The 12220-nt window shown below is 36.3% G+C and overlaps 1 protein-coding gene across 1 annotated transcript; it reads right to left on the bottom strand.

Moving 5' to 3' along the window:
- Positions 1-830: 830 nt before the first annotated feature.
- LOC149021924 (adenosine kinase 2-like) lies at positions 831-9636 on the bottom strand. Its single transcript, XM_089150128.1, has 12 exons — positions 9459-9636; positions 8517-8570; positions 7140-7186; positions 6744-6775; positions 6552-6653; positions 6390-6457; positions 2544-2620; positions 2362-2459; positions 2205-2275; positions 2019-2085; positions 1754-1937; positions 831-1257 (listed from the first exon to the last, which is right to left on the bottom strand). The coding sequence occupies exons 1-12, from the start codon at positions 9539-9541 to the stop codon at positions 1115-1117; spliced, it is 1026 nt and encodes a 341-aa protein (XP_089006254.1). The 5' UTR covers positions 9542-9636; the 3' UTR covers positions 831-1114.
- Positions 9637-12220: the final 2584 nt, after the last annotated feature.

The raw sequence follows: 12220 nt of genomic DNA, 5'->3' as shown, positions 1-12220 counted from the left end.
TTCTTGAAACAATGGTTACACTATTAAGGCATTGAGTCAGGTTATTGAAGAAAAATCGGTGCAAAATTAAGAGTTACAACAGACATTGATAGCCATTATAGATGGATTTAGGATGATAATCTGATCAGCTATGATATATTGTACAGAATATTTACCAAACACAAGGCTTCGTATTGACCTACTAATTGTAATTGAGATGATGATGATGCAAACTGAGATGAAAGTGTGACAAAATTATGAAAGATAAAGTAAAGAATGATCATTTCCCCATATTGGGGAAGAAATGATCGTATGAGATTAGACTTCTAGTATTTTCCATACATGGTATTGCTAAGAGAGTCTTTTGAGCCTTTGAGATGATATGGATCATGCCTACTAGATGTCTTTAGATGCATCAGTATGGATGGATGAGTTAATTCAAATTAAACGAATCAAAAGAGCTGCAGGGAACACTTAAAAAACCTTCTCTTCCTCCATTAGCTTCCACCCAATCCTCATGCTGTATAGAACAGTAGAAATCTTCTAACAACCCCCAGGATTCAGGATACACCCCAACCATGGTCTCTTCTTAGGGGTGCTGTTCGTGTGATATTTGTAACCCCCAATTTCTGCGCCAAGCAGTGACATTCCCTTCTTCAAATCCCTGGTGCAGCTTTGCCCTCTCTGCCACCATCCCCTGAGTATTCTTTCTTTTTTATATGTACATATATAAATAAATAAAAAGGAGGCAAATGGAAGGAGAACAATGAGATTAAACAAACAAGAGCCAAATCTTGAGATCAGCTGAAGTTCAAGCTATCAGATGCCAGAACAAGTGAAGTCATTGCCCGTTAAAAGGTGCAACTTAAAACCATTTTAGTTCAAATCTGACACTCAATTGCTAGTCAAATATGGAACTGATTTGGGAGTTAATAACATTCCAAATCAAATATAGTTATACATAACTCATAAAAATATAATGATACATGATGGGGAATAACTCAAATCAAGCATGGAAACTGTAAATTACAGTAATAAAACCATTCTTCTTAGTTTCCCGTTTATGAATTGGTGAACCAATATTACCACTACCAAATCTTAGCATAATCCACGTCAAGAAAGCATAAGAGAATGCCTACTCAAAATCAGGCTTCTCTGGGTAGGTGCAGCCAGACCTCTGGATGATCACGTTTGCTGCGTAACAACCTGCCCTAACACATTCTTCAATGGGCTTCTCTTGAACCAACTGAGACAAAAAGCCCCCAACAAATGCATCTCCTGCAGAACATCAAAAGAAAATAATGGGGCATTTAGATGAGGTCAAAGAGACGAAGTAACCATTTCTTCTAATCTGAGGGAACAAGCCATCATCTCCATGAAAATGACAAATGCACTACATTATACTACCACATCAACAATTTAGACCTGGCAAAACGCATGTGAAACAGAACTAGTTGAAACAAGTCAAAGTTGTACACATGGCAGAACAAATCAAAGAAAAAAAAATGTAGAACAAAGAGGTTGCATAAGACTACCCATGGGTGCATGAACAAATGTAGGACTTTATGCTACTATGTGAAAGGGCAAACGATTGGATTTGAAATTCGACACATCACCCCTGCATGGTGACAAATCCCCCAGCCCAATATTTTTCTTTATTCTTTTGTGAGTTTTTTTATTACAGATTTAGGTTCCATAACCAAGAAGAAAGGGGAGAGGATCAGGTCTTCAGCACACCACACAAAGGAACCAAAATAATGAAGCACAAACATACCAGCCCCATTGGTGTCGACAAGCTTCTCCTTGGGCAATAAGATCACAGGAAACAATTTCACCTTGCCATCCTCAGCAACAACAACTGGATCACAACCTTGTGTGATCACAGTGATCCTTTTGTGTGTTCCTGAAGCCTTGGGCCATTGTGAGATCTTCACAGCAATCTCCTCAACATTCTCAGTCTACCATGAGAAAGAACTGAATCAGGAAAAATAGTTAAATCTAAATCATATTTAGTAAAGCTATCATCAAGTATATATTACCTCCCAGCCATGAACCTTTGAGAAGGTTTTTGCTTCAGTCTCATTTCCAAAAACATAGTCCACAAAGCTGAAACCAAATGTCGTCCTCATTTCAGTATATTTCCAGTTTTATTTGATGCCACCTAATAGATTTGTTTAATAGTAATATATTTCAAAACAGCCTCGACAATGGAAAGTATAGCTTACGACAAAGCTTTCTCCTGAACATCCTTGAAGAATTCACAAATGAAAGGAGCAGAAAGGTTCATCATGAAGACCTGCATTTGGATGAAAACGTAGATGTTGCTTATGCTGCACTTCTTCAAAGGGAGAAAAGAAGATAGAACCTTCCATTACAGTTTACCTTGTTACTTGCGGCTGCATGTTCAGCTACTAGTTGAATGGATTCTGGGGACACCGTGAGGAAAAATCCAGCAATATAGAAGTATTTGGCCTTTTCAACTGTTTGAATAAGATTTTACATGAGAAAAGTCAATACATACAAAAGAGGAAGGGGGTGGGAAACCTCAAAGAAAGATAAAGTACCCAATGCCCAATTTTCTGTTCTCTTCAAATGCTCGCTTTTATAGCAATTTGCCGCTGACAAGTTAGCAATGAGTGACCTGTTCAGATGTTCAGTGTTGAACGTTAATGGTGAAGATACAAAGAACTCCAATTGTAATATCAATACAAGACATGGGTGGTTCCTGTCATATTTCATGCTTACCAGAACTTGGAGAGGTCTTTTTGTTTGCTGTTGCTTATATTATTAAGGTGTTTGCTGTTGCTTATATTATTAAGGTTTACTTTGGACCTAGCAACTTAACTCGAGAGCCCATGATGGAATTTCCAGTAAAGACCCAACGGATAAACAAAGATGTAATGCAGTACCAGCAGACCGGTTCAACCTGTTTCAGCCCAACCCCAAAAGACCGATCCAACAAGCGTCAGGCTTAATTAAATATTTCACTTCAGTTTTAATTTTAGTCTTTTACTTGTTCTAACATTCCTACATTAGAGTGAGTTATACTTCAGTTCACTTCAGTTTTAATTTTAGTCTTTTACTTGTTCTAATATTCCTACATTAGAGTGGGTTATACTTCAGTTTGAATTTGAGTTCAACTGGGATTTGTGTTTTATTTCCTTTAAATAGCTTTATATTAGGATACAATTTCAGATTGAACAGATTTTGATAAAGCCAGATTGAACAGATATGATTGTAAGTTTCCTTCTCCTTTCTCCCTCCTATTCCTCTAATTCCCCTTCCATGAAAGACTACCATGGCAAACCATTACTCAAGCCTGCAATAAGATCTCAGTATTGCCATCCCAAATAAAAATTGTAAATTATCAATAGTCTACAGAAAGGAGGATAAAGAAGATAGAAAGAAAGAGAAGAAAAGGGGGAAAGATAAGGGATAACTAAGAAGAAATGCAAGGGAAGAGAGAGAAGAGATCTTATAAGAAGAAAAAGAAGAAAGACCACATGCACACAAAGCTAAAGCTTCAATTCATGATATTCATCCTTTTATTCCATATTCAATAAATAAATAAAAGAAAAGAAAAGGTGAGAGTGAGTTCCAAAACTGAAAGATTTAAAATTTGATTGGAGCCGAGATTCTAAAATAAATAATAACATAAACTCAATAAAAAAAACTTAAAAATAATTAAATTTCCAACTGAAAGAAAATTTTGATTGGAGCCAGTTCATCTGGATCTGGTTCCCAAACAGATTTGGGTCAGTCCAAGGATCTACTGTATCACTACACCTCCTTGATGTTTGATTGGGTATCTAAAAGAAGAGGTATTCCAATCTGATGGAGAGGAAACAACTGAAAAATCTCAGCTACACTCCTCATGATCAAATAATAACTATCTTGAAGTTAACAATTCCAATGCTTAAATAAGGATAACACTATTATTCTACTAAGAACTAACGTTCACTCTGTTCTAAGTAATTGGGAAATGCCCCTAGCCCCAATTCAATCTTGACCACTTACTAATGGAGTCTTGGTCTTTGCCAACTGAGCCAACCCCTTGGGTAAAGCGACAGTGCTTCCTTATAGCTTATCACATCATATGACCATTTGGGCAGCACACAGACACTGTCTCCTCCCTGACCATGCAAGGCTCCCTGTTGACAAAGCCAGCTTCCTTCACCATGACTGGTGTGGTGTGAGATATTCTAACAAAATTGTCAGCTTGAAATTAAGTGAAATGCAAAAATGGCATAGCTAATACAACTAATTCCTAACAGCTGCTGTAGTCTCAAAAGTACAAATCCTATCACAGACTCACATATCTCCTATAAGTCAGCATCTACCTTTCACAAAATAATTCAGAACTGCATGATAGTGTCCCACTGGATAGGTAACTCCATAAGCTGTCCAAAGGGCCAGAAACCAAGTAAAATAGAAGATTTTGAGTGCTCAGAAGATTAACCCACAGTAAAGAAATCCCCCTATCTCTTGCAAGCAATCTATACCCTTTTTGACTTTATTCATCCATCAATGCCAAACAATACTTTAGCTGAATTTGCTCCTATTTGGTAGAACCACAAATGCCCTAAAGCTTGGTGCTTATTAAGTCGATTTATTTTCTTTTGCTTGAAACTACCGAAGTGGCACAAATGTTTTTATGCAATTGGGTTTACATCATGGACACTATATTCCTCCTTTTGGCTTTAATCTTCCATCAAGACCAAAGAATACCGTAGCTGATTTCCTCCTGTTAATCACAACCACAAATTTCAACGGTATAAATGTTATAGTGCAATTCGGTTTACATCACAAACACACTTCCTTTCTCTTTTCAAGACACCAGTATGTCTGTAAAAACCTCACAAAGACACTTCATTTATCTTTTCAGGGATCTGGCTCTCTTTGACCCAGGTAAAAACCATATGTAAGAAAATTATCAAATAATATGAACATTATGCTTTCATAAGATAAATTAAGATTTGAGATTCTAGCTGACAGATTATGAAACGATGAAAGTCAGCTAGAGATGACATAAATTAGTAAAATCATTTTATTGTCCAACAGAAGTGTTCTTTCTATTGACATTCTGAGCAAACTGGCAAATGAAAGAATATGTCATGAGTTTTATATCCCCTACAGTAGGTAATATACAAAGAATTCAGATGAGATAGTTTCCAGCGAGCTTTATAACTAGCAGATGAAACGCATTTACTTGAAGAAGAAAATGCAGAACGAAAGGGAAGACTGTGACCTCTTTAATCAGAACTCAGGCACAAAGACCGTAACCTCAAAATCTGAACTCATGCACAAAGACTGTAACCCCTTAGTCCTTACAAAACTATACAAAATAGTTGAACAAAAACTTCAATACTAAAATGCCTAGATAACTCAGAAAGTGATTCAAACTAAGACTGGAATCCGAAACTCCTAAAACAGCCTAAAAAACACTTAATAACAATTAGATATAGAAACAAAGACAATGTTTTTTCCTAGATTAATAACTGACGGTCCAACCCTGGGTAAAGGACGAGGTTTGGTGCATCAAGTTGGCAGTTGGCAGCTGGCACTGGAGATAACTCAGCAAAATCCTTTTACATTGATTCCACAACCATACATGAGAAAAAGCTAAGACCTTTTGTATACTGTCAAATCCCAAATCACTGTCAACAACTATTCGCTTATTATATTTATCTATGGTGCGCATCCAGGTTGTCGGAAGGTTATTTCAATGCAAGGGTAAATTAAAGTATCTGACTTCAACCCCACCAACTTCATATTCTTGCAATTATGAAGAGTGAACACAAGAGAATGATACCTCTAAAGTCTATCTCCTACCAGTTGGCTTGTCATTTTGTTTCTCCCAGTTTATGTAGCATCTATGCTTCTGCTTCATGTGCCTCAGCTTAACTACTTACCTTTAAATCTACTTTCACTTGGTCAAGCAACCAAATCTTTAATAGTTCTTTTACATTTTATGCTCTTCTTACAGGAAAAGGCTGACCAACCAAAGCTTCAAATGAATTGATTACATATTATCATTTCTAATTTTCTGTTGTGTTTTCAGAATCTTCAGACAAGGAAGTAGATCAGTGGAGGATGTAAGAAAGATGATTTGTACTACCTGAAAGGTTATCCTTAACATATAACCGTTGTTGCTATTGATAGTGGTGTTTTCTGTTTTCACCAGCGTAACTGATTACATACTTGCCACCCTCCAAGCTTCAATTTATAGTTCATAGTAGCAAATAATTAAGGTATCCATCTTTATATGGATAACACTTTAAAATAATACAACAAAGATCCAAAAAATTAAACTTGTAATAGCAGAGGTGCGGTAAACAAATGGGCATTCCCTTAATAATAATTTGCAGTTGTACAAAATAACCATGTGGGAGGCATGATGCAGAACTAACCGTTCACCACCAACGACACACACAGCACATGTACCCGTTGGTGCAGACTCATCTTCATAATAATGAACCTGAGAAATCAACAATTACAAAATATTAGAATTGAAGAGTTGAAAATGCAATGGGAAAAAAGCAACAAGAGATGGAGCAAGCAGGAAACACTACATTAACACCAGCCACTTTTGCATTCTTCTTCATCTCTTCCCCAAACTTGTCCTTGCCAATGCAACCCATGTAACTAGTTGCCCCAGGAATTTGAAGCATCCACTGCAAAAGCAATAGGAAACGTCTCACCCTGTAGGAATGCAAGTACACTAAAACTAGATAAATAAGCATCTAAAGAAAATTCAGAAATACCTGGGCAACCCTGATTGAATTCTGTGTAGCACCTAAACAATCAAAACAACATTAAAGCAGGGTAATTAAAGCATTGCTACAAAAATATTAGCTCATTAAGTCAATCAAGTAAGATTCATGAACAATACTTAGAGGGTAAGTAGATATTGTACAAACAAGCAATCATTGATCAATCAGTTGAACCCTGAATGTTATTCACATTTCAATTTCTTGTCTCGTTATATTATCATGGTTACAATTTTTAAGGTGGGATATATCTTCCCATAACCTTACAGATTGAACCAACCAACATACATGTAATGCACTTTCTTTAGCTACAGTACACAAAAGCATAAACCAACCATTACATAGTCACATAAATGCCAAGGAAAATCATTATCGTGACATTAACGTTACCTCCAGCAATATACTCAACATTATCTTTGGTAGCCAATTCATCATACCTGCAATTATTGACCAAGAATCTTACTTAAAATGACATGTCAACTAACCATAAAGGTACCTCATGAATGAAAAGTCATCTTAGTTATTCAAAGGTAGTATATCTAAAATAATACATTGCTAACTAAATAAATAAATATGTTAATATTTTTTCAACTCTCTAAAAGTAGTTCCTTTCAATGCTTCTCCAAAAATTGAAACATTTCAGACCATAGTGGCCTGATGGCAAGTTGGCAACTTCACATGAATATGAATGAATAATATCAAACCACATGAAGAAAAGAAAAAGATGGGGGCAAGAACAAAAAGATCAAGAGAGGGGAGGGAGAGGAAAAGAAAAGCCTAGTTGATGCAAAACTAAGAGAACAACAATGGAAACAAAATCATATCAAGTTATACAAGTAAACTAAAATCTCTACTTTGAACAAAGAAACAAATAGATTGACTTTATAGTAAGACAACCTACAACTTTGTTGAAGTTTGGGCTGTTTTACTATTCGCGTGAACAGTAACGTAAAAAGTATCATACCAATGATTCTTGTTTCCTTTTTAGATATGCTACTCTACTTTCTATTTCTAACGTAAGAATCTTGCCACACAAGTTTTGGAGTTTCTATTTTCGGTTAGTTACTAATTTCAGAACTTTCCTTTTTCAGTACTTCCTATTTTGGACAGATTTTAGGAGTTAGAAGACTATAAAAAATTATGTCCATAAATTGTACTCTTTATTTCCTATTTTAGAGGGCAAGATGGTTTGCTTCTCAAGTTGACTATTGACATCTATAAATAAGAGGCCGATTCTAGGAGATCTAAGCTAAAATTGCAGGTTTATGTGATTCCCATCAATTCTTATTCTTTCTTCTTCTCTTCTCTTCTTCTTCTTTTTTTCTTCTTCTCAGTTCTCCTATTATTGCATTGTTTTGATTGATTGAAGTGTACTTTCTAACACAAAAACTTATGTAGCAAGACTCCAACATAAGAATAGGTTACAATGGGTAAAAGTTCAATAGTGATCTTTAATATAAGGTGGCATGACCACATTCAACAGAGGTCTTTAGATGTCCCTGAGCAAAGAAACGATTTAATTCAGATGGAAGGAATTAGAACAACCAAGGTTAGACCCAAGAAAACCTTAACAAAAGTGGTGAGAAAGGATATACATAGCTTAGGCCTTGTATCAAGTATGACCCTAAATAGAGCTCATTGAAAGGCAAGGATCCATGTAGTCAATCCCATCTAGGTGGGAAAAAGGCTTCTTATTGTTGCTATTGTTGTAGTAGTAGTATTATATATCTAAAAGAAATAGCCTTATCATAGAAACCAAATACTCACATTGGTAAGTGCTTGTCTTCAGCAAGAATAGCATCATTCAACTTGACACCGAACCTACCAACAAAAAACAGTAGCAAATGAAAATAAGCCCTTGAGATTTAGAACATAAATCAACACCCATCCAATCATTAAAACCCAATCACTTAAAATTTCCATTGTATAAACATTATATAAAAACTTAAAATAAAAAAAAATAAAAAACTAAAAAAGAAGAAGAAAGAACTAGCACCACCAGCAGGTAAATGCTTCGTTACTGGAAGCTTTATTCCATAAATAGATGGTCAAACCACTTTTTCCGATATCAACGGGTACCCAGATAATTTAGATCTAGAAATATCCCGAGTCATATACACAAGCCAGCAGGAGGGGGTAAGATTGTGTAATTTAAACCCGCAACGCACAAGCGGATCAGGGAAATGATAAATTAGACAAGCATTACACACTGTCCAGCAACTGAATAACCTACTAATGTATGCACGTACAGATTGGATAATTTAAACCCACAGTATACAAGCAGATCTAAGGGAGATGATCAATTAGACAAGCACCAGACTATCCAGCAACTGGATAACCTACTAATTTATGCACGTACAGGATTAAATACCCTAAAGAATAACTAAGTTCTGATCTCAATAGACAAAAGACCACAAAAACATACTCATACTTTAGCAAACCGAAGTGAGAAACAGACAGAACTGCAAAACAGTAAGTAGATCTATTACTAACAATCTAAGATCTGTGAATCTGACTCCAATAAATACGAAGAGGACAGATTGAGTTGTTGTCCGTACATATCCATTTCAGGAAGGACAAACAAAATAAACCATCTAGAGTCTCAAAAGGAGAAATAACATTTAAAATGTCAAGATCTAAACAAGCGAACAAGTAATTTCATCAGAAACAGAGCTACTAAATCGAATGACTGAAACACAAACAAATTACTTTTCCAAAAATGGCTCGTCTACGACGGCTGAGATGTCAAGGAGGGGATTCCCCATTCCCAAAAGAATTCCTTCGGACGCCATTGAGAATGAAAGAGAGATCTCAGCAAGACACAGCAAGATTACAGAGTGCTATAAGAACAGTCAACGGCACTGAGAGACATTTTTCCCTAAAAACATTCCGAATTTATAGGCAAGTATTTAGGTGAACTATGAGAGAGAATACAGAGGAGGAAAATCGATATGGTGATGTAAGCATTAAGTTGGTTGGTGGCGGTTGGTAAGGGGTAGCAATTTGGAACCGGAATCCGATACCGTATCTGAAATTAGACCGGATTTGAACCTGTTCAGTTGGGTCATCTTTCTCGTCTGAACCGGATTCAGTCGGTAGAACCAAATATGATCCAACTTTCCCACCTTTTGGGTTTAGCATTAACCGTTTCTCTCTATCATGAATATTTGGGAGGGGGGGGGGGGGGGGGGGGGGAAACTACCCCGGGGGGGGGGCTGGGGGGGGGGGGGGGGGGGGGGGGGGGGGGGGGGGGGGGGGGGGGGGGGTGACGGAGGGGAGTCTCAAAAAAAAAGATATTTGGTAGGCTACAAGAGCCACGGAAATTTGTAGGATTTAATGAGAAAGTGTGTTTTTTCAAAAGAAATTTCATTCTTTTCATCTCACCCCAACTTTATTCCAACAAACAAACACAGCCTTATGCATTTGTGTTTGATCCCTTTTAATTCAAATAGTGTGGAACCTGGTTCAACTCCGGTTTGGGTTGTATTGAAGTCCCCATATTGGGTTGATCAAGTGATTCGTTGCAAATCTCCAATAAATGTGTCAATTTGGTATGATATCATACCAAATTTATGGTACTGTACGGAATGAAAAATAAATTTTGCGAAATAGAACAATACAGTTTCAATACTAAAACGGTGTTTAAAAATAATGTAAGTACAATAGATAATTTGGTATAATTTTGATACGAAATAAACCATCCTTTTCGGTATAATTTTTTTCTTTGAATAACACAAAAAAGACAATAGAATAATTGTAATTTCTATTATCCATTTTCTTAAGCCATTCATTCATTTTCTTCATGTGGATGAAATTAATGGTAGATTGTGACCAAAAATGTTCAAGAGTGCACAAACAATTGGACAAATTGGTTTTCCAATATTTATGAAATAGTTTAATTACCCAATGCAGATTCCACTTGGCCTGCAACATTTCAACTGAAAGTGTTAGTTTTATTTATCTGGTGAGAAATTGACAATGGCAAAAGAGAAAATATAGTTTCATTTTGTCTTGAAGATTGGGTTGCAGACTTGCAGTATCAATAACTAGTAAAGTAAATATAAGTCTAGCTTCTTAATATACCAACATAAATTTCTACTCATCATAGAGAGTCTAGAATCACTCCAATTTCCATCTCTCTCCTCTCTTTCTCTATGTGTTTGTGTATATTGCTATAGTTATGGTCAAGGTTTAAAGTATCGGTATTGAATATTGTATTGGTTAATTAGTTGATTTTAAAAGACGTATTGTCTTGTATCGAATATTATATTATTCTGACTAATGTATTTTAGTACAATTCAATAGAGAGACATATTGAAATGTATCACCTAGTATCGGATGGTATTATGAGATACTTTAAACCTTAGTCATGATTTTCAACTGTGTTGAAGGGATCATAACTAGAAAAGCCTTTATAAGAACATTTCAAAAAATTAGAGAGGAAAAGAAAATTTTTACCAAAAACAAAAAAATTGGGAGGACCATGGCCTCCTGGGCCTATGGAAACTTGGCCACTCATAGGGAGGAGAGACCCACTTCTAGTTTCCAGTTGGCTTTAATGCATCGTGGCTGCCAAGTTATGTGAATCCATTTTGTTTTTGGCTCTAAATTTAACCCTAATATTGACCATTATTTTATATTGAATTTAACAACACCAGCTTAGATCTTGGAGGATACATTGTCTTATTGTGCATTTCGTCGAGATATTATTATATCAACAACACTAATAGTTTAGAAGTTTCATTTTTTTTTTTTTTTTTTAATTTTGATTATCATATATCAAGTAAATAATGATTTGGATTTTGGATCCAGTCGTGCATCTCATTTTCATTTAGTTGAGATATCTTTTATATCAAATTTGTAAGAGTCAAGGGCCAAGACTAGGGACAGAAAGAAGCCCAATCAAAATCTGTTGATGTTTGTGCTATTAAAAGAGTGTTTCCTCTCATACCTTCCCAGCCTGTTCTGTAGAATTGGTATACGAATGTGATCAACGTGAAACCAAACAATGCCTAGCCCATATCCGTTACAAAACCTACTACATCTGAGCCCATCTACATCACTAAACCCACTTTCTCAAAGCCCATATCCATTACAAAACCCAAACTACCACATCTGAGCCCATCAACATCACTAAACCCACTTCTCAAAGCCCATACCATTACAAAACCCAACACTACCCAGCCCATATCCATTACAAAACCCACCATCATTCAACTAAAGGTGTCAAATTCGGCATAATATTTGGCATACAGTCAAGGTTATCCCGAAGCCCTAGCGCCCTGAAGCCTCCGTCCGCCGCCGCAACATTTTGAGGTGGAGAGACCCACCTCCTCCTTTCATTCTCATCTCTCTTCCCCTCCTGGCCTCCTCTCCCTCTCTTCGCCTTCTGTTTTTTCTAGGTTTTTCTTTTGTTCACTGCTACTCCGTTCACTCTCTCCGACTCTCTCTTTCCCTGGTTTTTGTGCTTT

The sequence above is a fragment of the Hakea prostrata genome, chromosome 3 (genome assembly GCF_041222555.1).
Source record: "Hakea prostrata isolate BN-2017 chromosome 3, UWA_Hpros_2, whole genome shotgun sequence".
Classification (NCBI taxonomy): Eukaryota; Viridiplantae; Streptophyta; class Magnoliopsida; order Proteales; family Proteaceae; genus Hakea; species Hakea prostrata.
The sequence above is the reverse complement of the archived record's forward strand: the minus strand, read 5'-3'. Positions and strand labels throughout refer to the sequence as shown.